General features: G+C 33.0%; 3 protein-coding genes across 3 annotated transcripts in view; all 3 read right to left on the bottom strand.

The window, feature by feature from the left end:
* LOC123008499 overlaps window positions 1-2,023 on the bottom strand; it is a 6,219-nt gene extending 4,196 nt beyond the window's left edge. Inside the window, exon 1 of the mRNA XM_044404329.1 lies at window positions 1,857-2,023. The gene's annotated coding sequence lies outside the window, so the exon portion shown is untranslated. The remainder of the gene's footprint in view (window positions 1-1,856) is intronic.
* A 5,524-nt stretch (window positions 2,024-7,547) lies between these two features.
* LOC123009175 lies at window positions 7,548-12,596 on the bottom strand. Its single transcript, XM_044405301.1, has one exon. It carries the CDS (start codon window positions 12,594-12,596, stop codon window positions 7,548-7,550), a length of 5,049 nt encoding a protein of 1,682 aa, XP_044261236.1.
* A 1,139-nt stretch (window positions 12,597-13,735) lies between these two features.
* Window positions 13,736-22,421, bottom strand: part of LOC123008536 — a 17,259-nt gene continuing 8,573 nt past the window's right edge. Inside the window, exons 2-5 of the mRNA XM_044404383.1 lie at window positions 21,562-22,146; window positions 18,478-18,797; window positions 14,659-14,920; window positions 13,736-14,608 (exon numbers count right to left, since the gene is read on the bottom strand). Coding sequence (XP_044260318.1) covers window positions 13,978-14,608; window positions 14,659-14,920; window positions 18,478-18,797; window positions 21,562-22,112 — 1,764 coding nt within the window. The 5' untranslated portion in view covers window positions 22,113-22,146 and the 3' untranslated portion in view covers window positions 13,736-13,977. The remainder of the gene's footprint in view (window positions 14,609-14,658; window positions 14,921-18,477; window positions 18,798-21,561; window positions 22,147-22,421) is intronic.

Below are 22,421 nucleotides of genomic sequence, written 5' to 3'. Positions count from 1 at the left end.
TCAAGTAGGTACCTGTCTGTTTAACTAACGATTTATTTTCGATTGAAACACTTGAAACTTTTAACAAATAAAACAAAATTATGAAAAAGTGAGTTCGACGCTTGTTTTTGCATTGAAATCTCCAAGAAAAAGCTTAATTGGTAGTGTTTTTGTCAAAATTTTGTAAAATTTCAGCAAAATTAATCAAGTAGGTACCTGTGTGTTGAATTTTTTCTTGTAAAATGTCAATATTTGCAGAATTTTCCCAAATTAAAAATTGCAAAATGTCGGCACGGAAACCGACTTCCTTAATAGCAAAACAATTAAGTGAATCCTTGACCATTCTTCAAGATGTTCATCGTGCAAGAAATGAATCACAGTGTTTCGCAACGTCCTAGATCGCTGAAAGAAAATTTCAGGATTGGGTGTGAAGAACAGTTTTGCGACGTGATGTGACTTTTGGGTCTGAAGAGCGGTTTCAGAGGAGTCTCCTGAATTGGTAATTTACCAAACTTGAAATTATTCTAACTTGGCACCATTACCTCTACTCACAAAGCGTGGAATTATGATTATGCATGCAAAACAAATAAATAAAAATGAAAATTTTTGGTCAATAATTGGGTTTGTCGGCCGGTGAATTATCAGTGAGATGTTATGATTTATTCTTCAATTGATGAAAGTAGGTGTTCTATTTTTTATTCATGGTTTCAGTAAATTTACAATTTTGTTATACCTGAGCTAATATGAACTAGTTTTTGTTAATTTGTCGCTGAAAAAAGTAATGGGTTCGTCGCTTATCTCAAACTTGCATTGAAATCACCAAAGAGATTAATTGGCTAATTTATTAAAAAAGTTGAATTTCTTATTGTTTAATTTGAGTACTTTTAGGATATTTCAAAGAACTTTTGCCAATCTTAGTTAAGTGGGTTCGTCGCTTTTCGTTGAAATCTCCGATAAAATCATTGAAAATTCGCAAAATCGCCCATTTTTTCTCAGTTTTTTTACATAACTAATTGAAGTTTTGTTTTTCACTATTTCTAGTTTAATTACCAGAGAAAGTACTCTCATAAACATCACTTTTGACAGTTTTGACAGTCTCTGATCTAGAAAATCGTCCATTTTCGACAAGATTCTTGCTTTTTTTTCAAAAAAATTTTTTTCATTTACTATTTTACAAAATTCTAGTGTTTGAAAATCGCTTTGCGAGATAAAGTAACAGGTCGAGACGCCCACATTCACTACATGATGCTCGAGGGCATTAGAAACGCCGAATAACGGAGCCACTTTCGTGAAGCTGACTTGATACACTCCCACATAATAGATAGAAGAGAAAGATTTTCAGAAATATCGACAAGAATTCAATTTCTGAAACGTTTAAAGTGAATGCGATTTCTTTTCAACAATTAGGAGAGCCGAAATTTGAAGGTGCGTAAAAGTTGATTCACCCGGTACATTTAAAAGAAAATTATATATAATATTAATAATTAATTCTACAGAGCAAAATTTGGTAAAATATCATACAAGAGTGAATAAAAAAAATCTAGAATTATTAGAGACAACAAAGTAGTACAAAAAGTTTATTTTGTTTTGACTCAAACAAGTGAAATGTGTTTTTTGCGTCGTCAAATATTTCCACTGCAATAAAAATTTAAAAATATTTGATGACACCAATTGGTTGACAAATATCGTCATCAAAGTCACCTCTGATTATGTAAACTACTCTTCAAATATGTTTCTTTGGTAAATAGAAACAATTTATTTATTTAAATGCGAAATAAAATTCTGGGTTAGTCGCTTGATCACCTTATTTCGGCATTGAAATCTCCATAAAAATCACCTCATTTTCCCATCTTGGCCACTTTGTGACCTCCACTTACTCAAAAAATTATCCAAAATTGAAAATATAATCCATGATGCCACAATGACACTCACTCACATTGTCATTTCTTGAAATTTAACAAACAAAATCGAATCGGGCACTGAGAGCGCACTGTCGCGTTCCAGATCGATCAAAACACCTGTTGCTACTAAAAAGGGGGAACGAGCAAGTAGGCTGTGCACCTCCACGAGGCAGGTGAATGGTAGTAGGTACCCGGACGTGTCGTGTACTCTCGGAGAGAAGAAGCGATTTGGCTTCACGGACAAGGTCAAGGTTCAATTTTGGAGGATGACTTAATTCAAGCTTTCAGGAGCGAAATTAAAAAAACTGAAATGGGTTCGTCGCTTGTGCGAAAAATGTCATTGAAATCACCAACACAAACGCCGTTTTCAGCGGTTTTTTCTACTTTTTTCAGCTGTGCATTAAATGTAAACTGTTCTCAAGTGAATTAACATCATTTCCATGTCTTTGAGAGAGTAATTTATTCTGAATACTGGTTAAAATGTTATCTTCCAAATGTCATTGAAATCACAATTGTATATTTTTGCAAATAGAAAATTCTTTATTATGTGTTTTTAATCAAATATCACAGCCTACTTATTCTCCCCATTATAAATTTACATTTTTTTCGAAAAAATCGCTTTCACATGGTGTTAAATCCGAGTGAAAGTGAAAAACGATCAATTTTAAATTCTGCTCTTTTCCATAATTTCTGAAAATTAATAAATCTTAACACGAATCTGGGTCTGAACTTGGCCACTTCTCAAGGTTTTCTCTTCAGACAATTCAACTCTTCGTTTCTCATTGTCATTGTTTCAATTGAGCATTTACCCCCGTATAATTGCGTGAACTGCTCATTTTATTAATTACCGCTTTTCAAGACGCAAGATTATGAGAAAAAGTACAATTACGACAATTTGACAGAGAAAAAGCCAATTTTGTTGGAGACTTTAACGGAAATTTGGCGATAAGCGACGAACCCACTAATAAAATTGTTCCAAAATCGCGGTTATTGTTGGTATTTGGCGGTCAAAAATGGTTTAAAGTGACTCTAAATTAATTAATAATGAGAAAAATCCCACTTTGGATGGTCAAAATTGGGTAATTGATAGTTTTTGTTGGTGATTTCAACTGTGATTAGACGACGAACCCATTAAATTATTTGTGTTTTTTGTCTTGCAACGCCGCTAAGGTCATAAATGTGTTAAAGACAACTTCCAGTGAGATTTACGATCGGTAATAAAGCATAAAGTGTGCTTATTATTTCCTTATTTACAATTTAACACCCGGTATATGACGGATACTTCTCATGCGAGTAAAATCAGAAAGAAGAAATATTTTGTAAACTAGTCGCCGTAATTTCCTTTCCTCGAGGCTCCGACTGCAGATCAAAAGCCAACCACATTCTCTCTGCATGTCTGATAATTACAATCATTCATCCCACGTGATCTCTAACTATTTCGATTACAACAACGACCCGCATATGCGGTCTTATTTATGGAAAAATCAATCAAAGAAAGTGTCAAGGGGCGGTGAAAGTGCCAATTGTGGATTGTTTTCAGTTTCTTTGAATAAATTACACGATTTTTGAGACTAGATTGAGAGAAATTTCAAGGATGTTGGTGTTTATACCGACTGATCTAGAATGCGTCGGAAATCACTCATATTTGTTTATTTATCGAGAGAAAATTGCTGGAGGAACAATGGGTTCGTCGCCTATTGACAAAATTTAGTTGAAGTCACCGCAAAAAAAAATAATTGCTTGAGAATTACAACAAAAAATTAAATTTTTTTTTAGTTTTAACATTATTTCATTTGAAGTTGACAATTTTAATAATTTATTTTGTTTTTAATCAATTTTTTAAAATGGGTTTGTCGCTTATTGCCAAAATTTAATTGAAGTCACCACGAAAAAAGCTGTTTGCTCTCAAATTGTTTGAGAATTACAATAAAAAAATATTTTTTCTAATTCTAACATAATTTCTCCCTGTAACAAACATTTTAAGTTGACAATTTTATTAATTTATTTGATTTTTAATCAATTTTATAAATTGGGTTCGTCGCTTATTGTCAAAATTTAGTTGAAGTCACCACGAAAAAAATTAATTGCTTGAGAAATACAACAAAAAATTATTTTTTTTTACTTTTAACATTATTTTACTTTGTAACAAACATTTGAAATTGACTATTTTAATAATTTATTTGATTTTTATTCAATTTTATAAAATGGGTTCGTCGCTTATTGACAAAATTTAGTTGAAGTCACCACGAAAAAAAATAATTGTTTGAGAATTACAACAAAAAATTAGTTTTATTTTAGTATTAACATAATTTCTCCCTGTAACAAACATTTTAAGTTGACGATTTTAATAATTTATTTGACTTTTAATCATTTTTTTTAAATGGGTTCGTCGCTTATTGCCAAAATTTAGTTGAAGTTACTACGAAAAAAATTAATTGCTTGAAAATTACAATAAAAAAATAGTTTTTTTTAATTCTAACATAATATCTCCCTGTAACAAACATTTTAAGTTGATAATTTTAATAATTTAATTAATTTTTGAAAAATTTTTTAAAATGGGTTCGTCGCTTATTGCCAAAATTTAGTTGAAGTCACCACAAAAAAAATTTATTGCTTGAAAATTACAACAAAAAATTAGTTTTTATTTTAGTATTAACATAATTTCTCCCTGTAACATACATTTTAAGTTAACAATTTTAATGATTTATTTGATTTTTGATCAAATTTTTAAAATAGGTTCGTCGCTTATTGCCAAAATTTAGTTGAAGTCACCACAAAAAAAATTAATTGCTTGAAAATTACAACAAAAAATTAGTTTTTTTTTTAATTCTAACATAATTTCTCCCTGTAACAAACACTTTAAGTTAACAATTTTAATGATTTATTTGATTTTTGATCAAATTTTTAAAATGGGTTCGTCGCTTATTGCCAAAATTTAGTTGAAGTCACCACGAAAAAAATTAATTGCTTGAAAATTACAATAAAAGAAATAGTTTTTTTTCTTCTAATTCTAACATAATTTCTCCCTGTATCAAACATTTTAAGTTGACAATTTTAATGATTTATTTGATTTTTAATCAATTTTTCATAATGGGTTCGTTGCTTATTGCCAGAATTTAGTTAAAGTCACCACTAAAAAAATTAATTGATTGAGAAATACAACAAAAAATTATTTTTTTTACTTTTAACATTATTTCGCTTTGTAACAAACATTTGAAATTGACAATTTTAATAATTTATTTGATTTTTATTCAATTTTTTAAAATGGGTTCGTCGCTTGTTGTCAAAATTTAGTTGAAGTCACCACGAAAAAAAAAATTGCTTGAAAATTACAATAAAAAATTAGTTTTTTTAATTCTAACAAATTTCTCCCTGTAACAAACATTTTAAGTTGACAATTTTAATGATTTATTTGATTTTTAATTAATTTTTTAAAATGGGTTTGTCGTTTATTGCCAAAATTTAGTTGAAGTCACTACGACAAAAATTAATTGCATGAGAATTACAATAAAAAATTAGTTTTTTTTTTAAATTCTAACATAATTTCGCCTTGTAAGTTGACAATTTTAATGATTTATTTCATTTTTAATCAACTTTTTAAAATGGGTTCGTCGCTTGTTGCCAAAATTATGTTGAAGTCACTGACCAAAAAAAACTAAATTCACTGAAATTTTATCGTTTTAGTCGCGAGTTTTGCAATTTCTCGTGTCTAAAAAAAGTGGTAGATGCAGGAAACGCCCAAATTACAATCACAGCTCACTATTCCCAGTCTAAAATTTCGCAACTCTAATATTTCTCCTGTTAAATAACACCTTACGTCACCCGGCGACAATTTCACAATTGCAGATGCACGCGAAAAGCGTTTTCTGTGTCGATTGGTCCAAAAATGGTCAAATGAGTCGACTTTCTATGCATTTCCGCTGAAAATCTGCGACTTTCACAAAAGAAGACACTTCATTGCTGAAGTAATTTAGCGTGAAATGCCTCCGAAATTTGCAGAGACGGGCATGTTGCTGGATGTAGGCCACGGAATGTCTAGATGAGCGATTTTTTCAGCGATGGGTTCATTTTTGGAACTACTTTCTTGCCGAGAAGAAAGTTGATGCATCGACTAAGTTTGAAACAAAATAAGCTGAAAGGTTTCTTGATTGGGTAATTTAGCTCAAGTGTTATTGTAATCTGATAAAGACTGCTCTCGTATTTCCTGAAAATGAATCTCGTGGTATTTTAATACGGAAAACGAAAATAATATGGCTGAATTACATAAAACAAGAAAAAAAAATACAACTAACTCAACAAAACAAATTAATTTAATTTAAAATCTGATCATTTTAATTTATAATCAATAAAACGTAGCTACAAAAAAATAATAAAAATTTGAGCTGTTTTTGTATAATTTTGAAACATGTTATGAATGGGTTCGTCGCTTATAGCCAAAATGTAGTTGAAGTCACCAACAAAAAACTCAATTGGCTAAAATTGGCTTAAAAAATTGATTGTTTAATTTGGGTAATGTTTGATTTATTAATTTTTGTAATTTTAACAACTTTAAAACCAAAAAATTCATTTTTTAATGTCCCGCTTTTGATGTTTTATTTTTTTTACTAAAATTATAAGCTATTTTATTATTAATATAACGCAATCAATTAAATTAATTAATTAAAAAAAATAATTAGAACATAGCGAAAATTGATATTTTTCCGGAGACTTTAATGAAATTTTGGAAATAAGCGACGAACCCTTTTAATTCTTTTTTTCTAATATCGTAAAAAACGGTTACGTTTTCTTCTTGTTTCTTTATCTTATCTCTGTTTGCGTTACGTACGTGATAAAATAACGTACAAATTTACTCGTTAAATATTTAAAATTGTGTTAACCTCAAAACTCTTCAGTCTCAAGCTTTTCTCGCTAATAAAATTATTGACTTAACGTTGTTTTTGTGCGAAACTGCATTGTGTGTTCAATTTGTTAGATATTATGTGTGGGAATGTAAAAAATCAAACTTTTACGTATTGTAAACAAAAAATTAGTTTTTTTTACTTTTAACATTATTTCGCTTTGTAACTGACATTTGAAGTTGGCAATTTTAATGATTTATTTGATTTTTTACTCACTTTTTTAAAATGGGTTCGTCGCTTATTGCCACAATTTAGTTGAAGTTCCTACGAAAAAAATTAATTGCTTGGGAATTACAACAAAAAATTGTTTTCTTTTGTAGTTTTAGCATTATTTCCATTTGTAACAAACAATTTGAAGTTGATAATTTTAATGATTTATTTGATTTTTAATCAATTTTTTAAAATGGGTTCGTCGCTTATTGTCAAAATTTAGTTGAAGTCACCACGAAACAATTATTTGCTTGAAAATTACAATAAAAAATTGTTTTTTTTTAGTTTTAACATTATTTCGCTGTGTAACAAACATTTGAAGTTGACAATTTTATTAATTTATTTAATTTTTAATCAATTTTTTAAAATGGGTTCGTCGATTGTTGCCAAAATTTAGTTGAAGTCACCACGAAAAAAATTAATTGCTTGAGAATTACAACAAAAAATTAGTTTTTATTTTAGTTTTAACATTATTTCGCTTTGTAACAAACATTTAAAATATAAAAAATCAAATTTTTACGTATTGTAAATAATAAAAGTAATGATTATTATTTTTTTTTCAATTGTTTAAAATTGTTTCAAGTGCTGCTGTTTTCTTTCCTTTTCCTTTTCCTTTTTCAAAAGTCTTTAAAATGTCCTCGTACGCATTTTGGAACCTCTGAAACTTTTCCACGGCAGCAGGATCGTTTAGATTTTTGTCAGGATGCAAAATCAGGGCCATTTTCTTGTAATGCTTCCTAACTTCAGTGAGTGAAGCTCCAGGTGCGAGTCCAAAAATTTTCCAGGAATCTTCTTTACCGTTTTTCCCACTTTCAGTATTTGGTTTCAGGACAACTCCAGTCGTTTGTTTTTTCGAAGAGAAGATATCCTTGTGCTTCCACGCAAACTTGACATTGTCCTTCAGGACATCCCACGATAATGAAAGCAATTTATCGGCCAATTTCGCGCAAATTTTCTCAATCATTTCATCGACTTTGTTATTTTCACTCCCGCCTTTCAGTTTTTTTTCAAGATTTGACGCAAATTTCGAGCAAATTCGCCCAATTTCAGCCAAATTAACAGCAGTGTCATAGGAGAGTGTCAAGACATCGATTGTAGTGCTGTTGAATTTACCCAAAGTGTCAAAAACAAATTTTTTCAGTTTTTTCAAAGCTTTGTCCTCTTTTCCGATAAACTCGTCAAGGGTTTTGTCAATTTCCGACTTTTCAGTCGTCCGAATTTTTTCCCGCAAATTTCGATTGTCTTTGATTGACTTTTTCAAAGCTTCGACAAAAAGTCTCTTGATTTTTTCAATCAATTCGCCGAAAATTTTGGCAATCAAAGGCTTAACAACAAACTTATTTAACAATCTTTTCCCGCCTTGTTTTCCCGTTTCCCAAGCAACGTCTTTGGCAAACTGGACGAGGAGTTGGCTTCTGGTCAACTCACGCAACTTGCCAACTTTCTGCAACTTCTCCAAACTCTTCAATTTTTTTAAACCGCCCAAATGGTCAAAAGCTTTGCCACTTTTTTGCAACTCTTTCAGTCGCCTCAATTGGTCACTTTTCGTCAATTTATTGAACTTTGCAACTTCCAAAAGCTTCTCAACTGAATTCCCCCACTTGTCAACTAGATTGGCAATCCTGCTACACAACTGTTTCAGGTAGGGGCTTTTGCGCAAAAACGTGGCCAACTTCCGGAAAAAGCTCAAAGCTTTCGTCAAAATTTTGATCGATTGTGCAATTGCACTAATCCCGAAAGTAACCAGTGCAATCCCATAGGACACAGCTTTGCCCTTCATGAAGTCCTTAAACTCGGGATTATCCTCAAACAAGGAGAAAACAATGTCAATAATCCCTTCTGAAATTAGGGTCACTCCTAAGGGACTCATGATCGGGAAAATGGGCGGGAAGAAAAGCCCAGCAGCCAAAGCTGTAATCCCTCCTCCAATTTGGGCTTGAGCGGCATATATGACGTAATCAGGGACGTCCTTGACCCTTCGAAGGGCATAAAGCGCGTCAAGGCCCACTGATTGAAGCTCAGATAACTCGATTTCAGTCACGACTGAATTTTCGTCAATTTTCCGGTGATTGTCAACAGTCGATTGAGCTTTTCCACTGAAATCAACACCATCGTCTTCAGTTTCTTCAATTTGTTTCACTAACTCGTCGATGTTTCCTTTGTGGGTTTTCAGGCAGTAAAGTCGAGAGTAAATGTGTTTCAGGAATTTATTTTCACTCTCGTGAAGGATTTTCTCAAAATCGGGGTTTTTCAGGAAATTCTCGATATAGTCAATTTCTAGAGTTACAGCATTGCTAGCTTGATTTAACTGTGTTAAAGCATTTTTCTTGTATTGTGTGTTTTTTTGGACATTGATGAAAAGTACTTTAGCTAGAGCTTTTTTGATTTTTTCCCATGTTTGGTTACCACTAGCTATAGCAACTTCGAAAAGTTTCATGTGGGCTCCTGCTAGCAATTCGCTGTGGTTGTCACTCATTGCTATAGCATGCTGAAGCTCAAGTCGAGCTTTATTTTTTTTGTTATTTTCCAAATAATAATCAGCTAAGGCGATGGAGTAGTAAGGGTTGTGCTTAATTTCCCCGTTGATAATTTCATGAGCTTCAATAACAAACTTCAGAAATTCTTCTTCCGGACTATTTTTCATGTTCCTGATGCTGAAGTTGTTTTTATCTAACCAAAAAGCCCAAAACTCTTTCAGATCCTGAAGGAAATACTGAAACTCCCCTTGTAACACCTTCAAACGTTTGACTTTCAGATACAAGTCAGAGAAAAGCTTAACTAACCTCTCCTTGAAGCTGATTTCTTTCAGGACAACGTCACGAACGTGTTTCAATCTTTCAGCTTCAAGCTCATCTCTTGCGTTTTTTATTTCAGTACCATTGTGCTCACCCCGGATTATTAATTGGGCACTTCCTTTCTTCCCTTGACGCGAAGTCCGGCCAAAAGCTTGTTCCTCGACTCGAAGATTGCAAGGAAGAAAGCCGACAAGAACATGCAAACCGCCATTTTCTTCCAACTTTTCTTCAGTCCTGAAATCGCAACCACGTCCAGCGAGATTGGTTGCCAAAATCACGTCGCCAACTTGGACTTTGTTCCTCATTTCTTGTGCTTCCTCTTCTTTTGCGAAGATCCTTAGACGGAAGTCGCCATTTTGGATGATTTTCAGGTTTTGTTCAATGTTGATTAAGTCTTGTTCTGTTTCAAAGATGGCCAAAACGGCGCGATTTTCATCGATTTTCTTCACGATTTCAGCGGTCACTTCGATGTCCCAATCATTGGTGACAATTGGTGGGTTTTCTTCGAAGATTTTTGGTTTGTATGTTGGTATTTTGGAGAAAGTGACGTTGTAGATGGTGGAGAGGAGGTCTTGCTCAGTGGTGGAGCCTAAAGTTCCAGTGACCCCAAAAATGTTTTGGTAGTTTTTGATATAGCCAATGTTGGAAATGAAGATACTAGGAAGGGTAACACAAGTGAGGTGAAGATTGTGCTTCAATTGAAGAAACTGTTGGAGGCCATTGGACCACACTGTATTCTTCAAGGTCACACCAGTGTTGAGATTGTCAACTGGGGTGATGGTACCATCGACGATGCGATATTGTTGGTGAAGATGACAGTCGTATTTGGCAATCAGGGCACTCTCGATCCAATTATCCAAATTGTCGTGGACATAGTCAATGAGGTGGGGGGGGATAAGCGGGTTGTCACTCGGATTGGTAGCCCTGATTTTGTCCATGATGATTTTGCGTTCATTTTGGTTGAAGAAATCGTCAAGAAGTTTCCATGCTTCGTCTTGTGGTTTTGTCACAATTGTCAAAATCTTCTCTTGGTTTTCTTCAATGAAACTTTCTTCAGCTTTGTGCAACTCTTGCCAGATTTTGATGAAGATATAGCGGAGGTTCTCCATTCCGGGGAAGGGGGTTGCAATTTTGGCAATATGGCCGCCATTGTCAACCAATAAACTATCAACTTCGTCTAAGATGACTTGACCAAAGCGTCGTTCAAAACTGTCTTTCAAATAGTCAAACTGGAAGCTGTTGATACTCCCATAGACAACGTCAGCAGTGTAGCCAACTGCCAAATCATTACTTGAGACAGTTACCCCAAAAATGGAGTAAAAACTCCTAGTTTGGGCAACCCCCTCATTGGCCAAAACCGGACTAGTTGTTATCACATCAACTAAATGGCCTTGAAGGGCTTTGATAACGGCCAAAATTGACACTATTATAGTTTTCCCCTCACCGGTTTTAATCTCACAGAGCCGACCTTGATCATTTTGGAAAAAGAGCAAAATCGCCAGAATTTGGGTATCCCGAAGACGATTCCCACCACTTAACAAAAAATAAACACGATCAGAGATGGCTATGGTTTCGCAAATTTCGTCAAGTGTCTCCCCCAAGTGTCCTTTTTTCGCAATTGCCCAAAAATTGACATCTTGGATGCTACTCCAACTCAAATTTTGGTATTTTGTCTTGACCAAGTAGTAATTTTGCTCGAGTTGACTCTTCTTGGGGGTGTATTGGGTCGGTGATGAGGGTTTCAAGTCTTTACCAAGGGTGATTTGTGATAGAATTTCGTCAAAAGGGGTGGTTTTGTCGTGTTTCTGCTTGATAATTGGGAGATTATCAGCGATTTGGGTGATGTCGTCAGGGGTTAATTTTGGGTTTTTTTGCTCGTTTTTTTTAGTTTTGAATTCGTAAAAAGATTTAAGTTTGTTATCGTCGATTGATAAAATCGTTGATAGTTGTTCCAAGGCGGAATTGAGCTGAGTTTCGTCATTGATAAAGTCAAGAGTGAGGAAAATTTCGCCCAACTTGTCCATTTCCTCCGGGAATTTTTTCAGTATTTTGATTTCGACTTCAGTGTCGGAGATTTTGTAATTTTCATGTAGCTTATCAATGTTTTCAGGTTTCAAATACTCCTCACGGGCTTTTTTAATCCTGTCATGGTCCACATCCTTCTCATCCTTATCCAATTCCTCTTCAAGGATCTTCTTATAGTTCAACATACCTGACCCCAATTCCAGCGGTAGTGAATCAATAAACTCACTTAGGGCCTTTTTAAAATCATCATTTTTCTCAAAATCTTGTGCCATTTTGAGCACAATTTCAATTTTCTCACTATTGACATCACTCAATTGGCAAAATTTTTGCTTGGGATCGATTTCTTTGCCTGAATTTAGCAAAATTCGCAAATTTCGGAGACAAAAAGGCCCGTAATTTTCCACTTCTTCGTCACCATGGTCTTGGTCCAAGTTGGCAATTATTTCAGCTTCCGGAAATAGAATTTTGAGTTGTTTCTCAAGTCGGTAGGGCATTTTTTCACCGGACGAGTCCTTGTAGAAAATTTTGGTTTCAATTATGCAAAAAATCACCCATTTTTGTTTCAGTTTTTCAAAAATTGCATAAATTGGTGTTTCAGAGGGAAGAATTTTGGGTAAATCGTCGGAGAGAGTCACGAGTTTGAATTGGTCGAAATTTTGGTCCAATTCAGAGAAGATTTTTTTGGCGGTTTCGGTGATATCGTCTTCGTCGTAAGGTTTTGATGTGAGGAATTTTTTTAGGGTTGCTGCGAGTTTCGCAGGGTCGGATTCAGGTTTTTGTGGGTCCATTTTTCACTACACGAAAGTACTGAAAATTTGCCCCAAAGAGTTGCCAATTTATATCAACTTTTTGCAATAACATGTTTGTTTTTTTTTCATTATTTCGATAAAATTTTGATAAAAATATCTAAATGTGGTTTAGATAAATTGATAAACAATTGAATTAATAAATATTTATTGTTTACAAGTAAGAAAAATGATTAAAACAACAAATTTTATTTTTAAAGGTACAGTAGCAGACAAAGCTAATGACACATTTTTATTTTCTTATACAGAGTGTGCTAGAAATCAGTGAGTGGCAATACCAGTATTTACGTGTGTTTTTAATCCAGTCGACTTGAAAAATGTCACAATTTTTTGAAATTATATTAAATGTCATAATTTATATATCCTGTCATTTTGAAACAATCAAAACTTGTTATTTCAATTTTTATTAAGAAATTTGACACTAATATAATCAATAAAAGCCATTATTTCCATTTCACAAGTTTCACAAGTTGGCTTACGTCACTCTCAATTAGCTATTAAAAAACCATTTGACTATCGATTAGACTGTCATTACGAAAAAATAAAAGTAAATCACGTGTAGTATTATTATCCTAATCTGTCAACGATATAATCACAACTGTCACTTTCCCAATCTTTCTTTTGTTTGTATTGTTTATAGCATCTGTCGGTGAATGCAACGCACACTTCCTGTTGCATAGAAAATACCATTTTAATTCATAATTATGACATTTAAAATTAACCTATTTTCGCCAATTATTTGACCTTTATCGGTAGCAGTCGATAATAATAGGCCGGCCGGCAAAAACAAGAGAAAGCTTTTATTTCAGCTCCTTGATACATAAAAAGTATGAAAATTGCGCAAGATTTGCAATATTCAACTGAAGGTAAAGAAACCGCCATCTAGCAGCCGGTAGCAAAAACAACGCGGTTTGAAACTTGACTAAAAAGAATCCTGTTTTAAATTTTGACAATCTACAGGACGATTCAAAAAAAGTTTTTTATCACAGTTTTTGTGAATTTGACACGAAAAGTTTCGATTTTTTAAACAAAATAATAATTTTTAAATTGCAAAAACATCCATAGGGTGACTCATTTTTTTTGATAATTTTTGTGTGTAATGGAAACAAAAAGAATCAATTTTGTAAAAAAATCATTTATTAAAATAGAATTTGCGTTTAAATAGACATCTGATATAATATACAAAACCAGAAATACATAAATTATATAAAAAGATAAATAACTAAATAAAAAACCATTAATTAGTTTGTTAGTGAGGAAACCAAAAGTTCCTAAATGGCTCCTCCTCTTAAAAAGGCACATCAAGAGAAATAAATATACACTAGACGACTTAACTAATGTCCCCTATATACACAATGAGCATTTAATATGGATGCACACTTGCAATCCCCACCCTTCCATTATTCGTCACGCTATTGGTCCTGTGTAACATTTCGAAATGTTTCTTCCCCCCCTTTTCCACCCTTAATTTAGGTTCGGCATAACTATGTCTATACCCCCCCTTCTTATACATCCCCTCTCCCACTTGATCCAACTCGACTGTACTTTTCGACAAATTATAATCCGTATCTCTGACGTCATCATCCATGTAGCTCCGCCTCTTCAACTCCCTCGCGATTTCATTGGAGTTTTTCCGATGCTCCTCCTCAATCAAACTAAACATGGACCTCCTTTTCGGATCGTATTTGTCATTTCGGTACCGCCCTAACGGCACATCTCGATCGGAGACGTGTCGAGGGGCGGGTTTAGGGGCGTACATCATACTTTCATGGCGTTTGATTGGCGAAATGGGCGGTTCGTGACTCAAACGCTCCTTTTCCATTGACAGAAACTTCTCTTTGGCGTCTTTAAATCGGTCACGTGGGGAGGTTTCCACAGGGGAGGGGCTTCGTTGGGCGGAGTAATAACGAGAGTCATCCGATGGGTATCTCTGACGCGCTTTGGGAACAGGCGGTTCCTGATACGTGAATTCGTACCGGGGGCGGTTCCTGTAACTACAAATCAAATGTTGACAATGTAATTGATGGAAAAGGGGCGGAGTTACCGTAAATTTTCATCAAAACCATCATCGTCGAAGTATTTCATTGGTTTTTCTTTTGTTTCGTAGGAGTGTTTTTGACGTTCTAGATATTTTGAAATTGGTTTTTCGAGATATTTAGCAATGTCGCGGGTACTTGGTTTTGATTGGTTGTAATAACGTGGCAGTTCGGGGGATTTTTCACGATTGGGGCGGGGCAATGTCACTTGGGGCGGGGCGGGCATCAGGTAGAGGGTGGAGTCGGCCGGGTCACCGTTCCAGTCTTCGTCTAAAATAAAAAAAATTGATTTTTAACACATACAGGGTGTTTTAAAAGAGTGCCTATAAAATGTGATACACCTGGTACAATTCAAAAAAAATTTTTTTGTTTAATTAATTAATTGTGGATGTGTTTCTCACGAAACGGTGTTGGGGCCAAAGTTCACGAGGTCCTGAGTGGTTTTTTCGCGGACGCACCTGTTCAGTCGAGTATGCAAAAGAAGAGAAAAAAGTTGGGTCGGTATGTGGGTCATCAAATGTGGGTCTTTAACTCTGTTCACGATCGACAAACAAGTCGATGTTGTCGTCGTTTTCTTCGTCATTGTCAAAAAGTGGCCCTTCGGGGGGGAAAAAATGGCGCCGTTTCCGCATTCTTCGGCCTATAGCCGATGGCGAGTACCTGCAGAGACCTCGCCCAAGACTCATCTGTCATTCGGATAATGGGCGAGGCGGAATTGCAAGAAAATCAAGAGAAATCGGAAGAACATCTGGCAGGAGGAAATAAATTTGCTAAATCAGAAATTAAATCAAGTGATTTAATTTTTTTGTTGGTAATTTCAACATTTTGATTTTTCCAATTTTGTCAAAAATTTTATTATAAATTAATAAAATGTTGACGTAAAATGTCTATCACAATGCAAAATAAAGTTAACAATTGAGAAAAACCAGTTTTGAGATGCAAACTGCTTTTTTCGTGATGATTTCAATTGAATTTTGGCGATAAGCGACGAACCCATTTTGATATTCCCACAAATTTGCATAAAAATCAAAAAGTCGTTAAAAATCTTTACTTGGAATCTTTGTCACAACATGAAATAAAGTTAAAAATTAACAAAATGTAATTTCGAGCTTGAATTTTGAAGAAAATAAAAATTTAATTGGTGATTTCAATAGAAGTCGCGCAATAGGCGACGAACCCATTTTGATTTTTCCTACAAATTTATTAAAAAAATCAATAAAAAGTCAAAAATATGGACGTAAAATGTTTATCACAACACAAAATAAAGTTAACAATTGAGAAAAAGACGTTTTGGGATGTGATTTGAGAGCAAACAGCTTTTTTCGTGTTGATTTCAATTAAAACGACAAACCCATTTTGATTTTTACAACAAATTTGATTAATAATTAATAAAATGTAAACGGAAATTGTTTATTACAACGCAAAATATATCTAACACTTATGGTGAAAATCAAGTGGTTTAATTTTTTTGGTGGTGATTTAAACAGAAATCGCGCAATAGGCGACAAAACCACTTTGATTTTTTTCTGACAAATTTCAATAAAAATCAATAAAATATTAACCGGAAATTGTTTATTATCTAACACTTTGTATAAACAATTTGTAAAAAAAACTGTTTTTTTCATAGTGACTTCAACTAAAATTCGGCGATAAGCGACGAACCCATTTTGATATTCCAACAAATCTGCCTAAAAATCAAAAAATCGTTAAAAAGCTTCTCTTGGCATCTTTGTCACAACGTGAAATAAAGTTAAAATTTAACAAAATCTAATTTCAGGCTTAAATTTTGAAAAAAACAGACATTTAGTTGGTGATTTCAATAGAAATCGCGCAACAAACACATTTTAATTTTTGCAACAAATTTTATTAAAAAATCAAAACGTCAAAAATGTTGACGTAAAATGTTTATCACAACGCAAAACAAAGTTAACAATTGAGAAAAACAAGTTTTGGGGTGTGATTTGAGAGCAAATAATTTTTTTCGTGGTGATTTCAACCAAAATTTAGTGATAAGCGACGAACCCATTTTGATATTCCAACAAATCTGATTAAAAATCAAAAAATTGTTAAAAATCTTCACTTGGAATTTTTGTCACAACGTAAAACAAACTGAAAAAAGAACAAAAACTAATTTCGGGCTTAAATTTAAAAAAAAACAGAAATTTAGTTGGTGACTTCAATAGAAATTGCGCAATAGGCAACGAACCCATTTTAATTTTTGCAACAAATTTTATTAAAAATCAATAAAACGTCAAAAATGTTTATCACAACGCAAAATAAAGTTAACAATTGAGAAAAACAAGTTTTGGGGTGTGATTTGAGAGCAAATAGTTTTTTTCGTGGTGACTTCAACTAAAATTTGGCGATAAGCGACGAACCCATTTTGATTTTTTTCTGACAAATTTCAATAAAAATCAATAAAATATCAACAGAAATTGTTTATTACAACGCAAAATATATCTAACACTTAAAAAAAAATAATTTCCAGGTGTAATTTGTAAAAAAAACAATTTTTTTCACAGTGACTTCAACTAAAATTTGGCGATAAGCGACGAACCCATTTTGATTTTTTTTTAACAAATTTCAATAAAAATCATTAAAATATCAACAGAAATTGTTTATTACAACGCAAAATATATCTTACACTTAAATAAAATTAATTTCCAGGTGTAATTTGTAAAAAAACAATTTTTTTCACAGTGACTTCAACTAAAATTTGGCGATAAGCGACGAACCCATTTTGATTTTTTTTAACAAATTTCAATAAAAATCAATAAAATATCAACAGAAATTGTTTATTACAACGCAAAATATATCTAACACTTAAAAAAAATTAATTTCCAGGTGTAATTTGTAAAAAAAACAATTTTTTCACAGTGACTTCAACTAAAATTTGGCTTTAAGCGACGAACCCACCTTGATTTTCCAACAAATCTCATAAAAATCGTTAAAAATCCTCATTTAGAATCTTTGCCACAACATGAAATAAAGTTAAAAATTAACAAAAATTAATTTCAGGGTTAAATTTTGCAAAAAACTGAAATTTTGTCAGTGACTTGAACGAAAATTTTTCAATAAGCGACGAACCCATGCCTTAAAATTGCTCGTTTCCGGGTGTCATCACAGTCCTGTTATCCATCCGGAAGTGTCTTCAACTCGCGCAATTACTCGTGAGACGCATTGTTTCAGCCGACTCCAATTAATAACCGTATTTCGGAACCGATCTGTATAATTGCCGTCGGCTGAGTCAAGAGTTGAATCTTTTAACCCAGAAACGCAAATAGAGAGGCAAACCATCGACATTCCTCAAATTTTTCATACAGAGTGACTCGAATTATCCAATGCTCTTGGAGAAGAACTGAAAAGTCACGGCCGAATTCAACACACCTAGCGAAAGTAAATCATTCTTTCAGGCGTCACGTGATCCATCATGCTTCCAATTTAATTGTTGTTACAGTCAACGACACTTGGAGGAAGTACTTTTCAGGACAACGGTTCAAATTTGTATAAACGGTTACAAGACAATGGTTAGCAACCGCAAACACCCGATAATAATAGTAATAATAAGAAGAAAAACGATGGGTGATGACCACAAGGCTACAAGAATAACGGCTCAAATCCCAGCTGTTGGCTCAAAAAACAACAAAGTCTTGAAAATAAATAAGAAACGTCAAAATTATGCCCAAAAACCTTTTTCCCAACTTTACGAGTCGACTATGCACGTTAACACGTACCGTTGCTATGGAAATGCTACGTATCCATAGTAACAAACACCAAAAAAGTATTTATTCCAGTGGCGGGTAATAATTTTTTTTCGAGTGACTCACCGCTCGTGCTTTGGTTGTCCAAAGTGTTGAATCTGGTGTCAGGGGCGTCGGGCGAGTCGGGGCTTGGGGGGTGATCGGAGCCGATCCCTGAGCTGCCGCCACTGCTTTCCAGTCTTCGCCCTTTGGCGTTTTGGCCGACGATGTTGGCGTTGAGACAGCGGCGGAGTTCAATTCCCGTCAGATTGCCCTTTTGGCGGTGGACAGTGTCGTAGTCGCGTGGGGGGAGCAGGATTGGGACGTTGTTTTTGGCGAGTTTTTCGCGCAATTCCGCCGCCACTGAGTCGTACAGGGTGGTCACGCGAGTTGGTTCAACAGCGAATCTGTGGATTATTGCAAAATAATAATTATGTGAACAATAAAATTATTCAATGAAAGTTTGAAAATTAACCTAGAAAAGGAGAATAACCTGTTGACACGATTTTGTTTGTGAACAAGAATGGTCAATAAAAGTTGGGTTTGTTGGGTGATTAACTCGTGACCTTTTTACATTTTATATGTCGCTTGAGGTGAAATAAATAAGAGTTGCACATCTCTATTCTAACGGGCTGTTTGTAAATACCAAACATTGAATTACTGTTAGTGTGTGTGAAAATAAAACACGGTAATTATGGGTAATTATAAATAATTATTGGGATTATTTAACTAATATTACGCACTCACACTCTTGATGACCTTCAAAATTTCTTTGGACAAATTCTTAAATTTTTTAAATAGTAAAAAAATTAAATGCGAAAATAAAAATAAATCAAGCTATATTAAAAAAAAATTGGAAATGATAGGCCAAAACGGCATTAATGTGAACTTTATAGTTTTCAAGTAAACAATTTTTGATTGATTTGATGCAGCAAAAAAAGTAGTATAACATTAGATTTTTTTTATAGTGGTTCAAGTCAAAATTTGATTTTCAAAATTCAAAGATTTCAGTCACAGTGTCTAAGTTACTGAAATTTTGATATATTACTCATTAAAAAATTTAGTGTTCAAGTTTTTACCAATGATATTATGAGATCAACTAAAAAGCAAAAACATTTTCAAAATTTGTTTTTTTTTCAAATTAAAAAAATTTGATTTTTGACTATTTTTTGCTACAAATTTTAACAAAATTTTGGGAAACGGTAGGTCGTGTTAGGGTACATCGTATGCCAAAACGGCATTAATAAAAAGTTTATTGTTTTCAAGTAAAATTTTTTTGGTTCACTTGATTATGCAAAAAATTCCCTCTTTCATATCCGATTTGATTTTTTTAAGCCCCTGAGTCAAAATATATTTTTTTTAGATATGGTAATTTATGAACATCTACAAAATAAAAATTTTGAAAATTTTTTGACAAATACCTAATAATTTTTTCAAGTCACATTTTTAAATAAAATTTTTGGAAGTGGTAGACTGTAAGGTAAATAATGTGCCAAAAAGGGAATTAATGTGTGTTTTATAGTTTTAAAATAAAAAAAAATTAATTGATATATTTAGGTATGCATCAAAAAAAACAGTCCAACATTTTTTTTTTTTGAGTCAAAATTTGTTTTCCAAAATTTAACGGTATATACACCTATATCAGATCTACCATCATGCAAAATTTCAGTCTAAGATATACCATAGTGCCTAAGTTGCAAATTTCGAAATTTTGATATTGTCACTTTTTAAAAGTTTTTTTTCCAAGTTTTTGAAAAATTTCTTGAAATTTTGTGATTTAGTGGACAATTATGAGATTTACTAAAAAGCAAAAACATATTCAAAATTTGTTTTGTTTTTGCAAATCAAAAAATTTTGATTTTTGACGTATTTTTTTGCATCTGTTTTAAGCTACATATTTAAATAAAATTTTGGGAAATGGTAGGCCGTGTTAGAGTAAATCATGTGCCAAAACGGCATTAAAAAAAAGTTTATAGTTTTCAAGTAAAAAATTTTTGATTCATTTGATTATGCAAAAAATTTGATTTTTTTAAATCCTTGAGTCAATTTTTTTTATAATTGTAATTTATACTCATCTACAAAGGATTATCAACGTGCAAAATTTAAATTAAAAATTTCTAGTCTAGAAAATAAAAATTTTGAAAAATATTTTTGACAATGTTCCTAGGCAATTTTTTTAATTTTCGCTAAATAATGATATTTTCAAGTCACATTTTTAAATAAAATTTTTGGAAATGGTAGACCGTGTTAGAGTAAATCGTGTGCCAAAACGGCATTAATAAAAATTTTGCAGTTTTCAAGAACAAAATTTTTGATTCTTTTATGCAAAAAAATCCCTCCTTCATATCCAAATTGATTTTTTTAAGCCCTTGAGCCACTTTTTTTTATAATGGTAATTTATACACATCTATCAACGTGAAAAATTTAATTCTAAAAATTTCTATTGTCCAGAAAATGGAAATTTTGAAAAATTTATTTTTCAAATTTTGGATAATTTTCAATAAAATTTTGTGATTATATTATCAGTAATTTATAAAACCTTTAGTGGGGCAAAAGAGCAAATATTGATTGTTTCCCAATTAAAAAAAAATAATTTTTAATTTTCGCTCAATTATAATTTTTTCAAATCACAATTTTAAATAATTTTTTTGTTTTAAGGTAAATAATGTGTCATAGTTTTTACGTAAAAAAAATTGAATTGATTTATTTATGCAGCAAAAAAAATCCCACATTCAATTTTTTTCTTTTTTTCTAGTGGTTTAGGTCAAAATTTGTTTTTCAAAATTTAGGGGGTATACACCTATATCAGGTTTACCACCACACAAAATTTCATTCCATAATATATCCTAGTACAAGAGATAAAAATTTTGAAATTTGTTACTCTTACCAAAGTTAATAAAAAATCAACAGTCAAGGCCAAAACCTTGATTGGTAGAAAGTGGTTTAATTTTTAATAAGAGAGGAAATCTCAGTTTGTGATATGTGAGTTATTCCATTAGAAATAAAAAATGTAGGACAGTGGTACAAACTTTCCTTAATTGAAAAAAAAATCACTTTTAACCAAAATAATCAATTTCACTATGACCTTGAAATATTTTATTGTTCAAACAAGTTTCAGGATTTTATCAAAAGAAAGTTGACAAAAATGGTCACTTTTTTCAGTTTTTTTACCTTTCTTCGCTGGACTCGCTCTCCCTCGTGCTCGTCCCCGTGTCGCTCCCCACTGACGACTCCACCTTCTTCCCCTCCTTCCCCCCTTTCAGGCGACTCTCAATCTCCGCAAACTTCTTCTGATTTTCAGGCCTTTCAATAAGCGTCTGTAATTGCTGTTTCAGCAACGTTGCCGTCTCCAAACTGTCACATCTATACGCATGAACATGTAAAGGACACTTTGTGACAGGATTAAACAAGAGCAAAATGCACGCAATCACATCTTCGTGTTGATAAACACAAGTAATTGTGTTGTGAGGAATAAAATGTTTGATTGTTTCGTTTTTGGGTTTTGAGCCCTTTTGCGAGACGACATTTTGGATGATTTTGAGGCCCTTGTGGGAGACTTGAAGAGTGACCTTGAAGGGCTCGACGTCCTTTTCGCGCTCTTCGAGGTGTTTGATGACCGGAAGGGCGTATTCGGAGCCTCGGAGACCCTTGGATTCCTTCGCGCCGAGGAACCACACGTAGTAGGAGGATTTTTTGATGTCTTTGCGGAGTTTGAGGGCCATTTTAGACAGAGTGATGCATTTTATGGCACAGGGACTGAAAAAAAAAAATTTGGATTTTAACGAAAATTGCCCATTTTGATTTTTTTTTCTCACAATTTTCATTAAATATCAATAAAATATCAATGGAAATTGTTTATCACAACGCAAAATAAAGTTAACAATTGAGAAAAACAAGTTTTAGGGTGTGATTTGAGAGCAAATTGGTTTTTTCGTGGTGACTTCAACTAAAATTTGGCGATAAGCGACGAACCCATTTTGATTTTTCCAAAAATTTTATTATAAATTAACAAAATGTCAACAGAAATTGTT

This window comes from Tribolium madens, unplaced genomic scaffold (genome assembly GCF_015345945.1).
Source record: "Tribolium madens isolate multiple individuals breed KSU strain unplaced genomic scaffold, Tmad_KSU_1.1 Scaffold_71;HRSCAF=194;Tcas5.2_LG6, whole genome shotgun sequence".
NCBI lineage: Eukaryota > Metazoa > Arthropoda > Insecta > Coleoptera > Tenebrionidae > Tribolium > Tribolium madens.
This window is presented reverse-complemented; position numbering and strand designations above follow the sequence as displayed.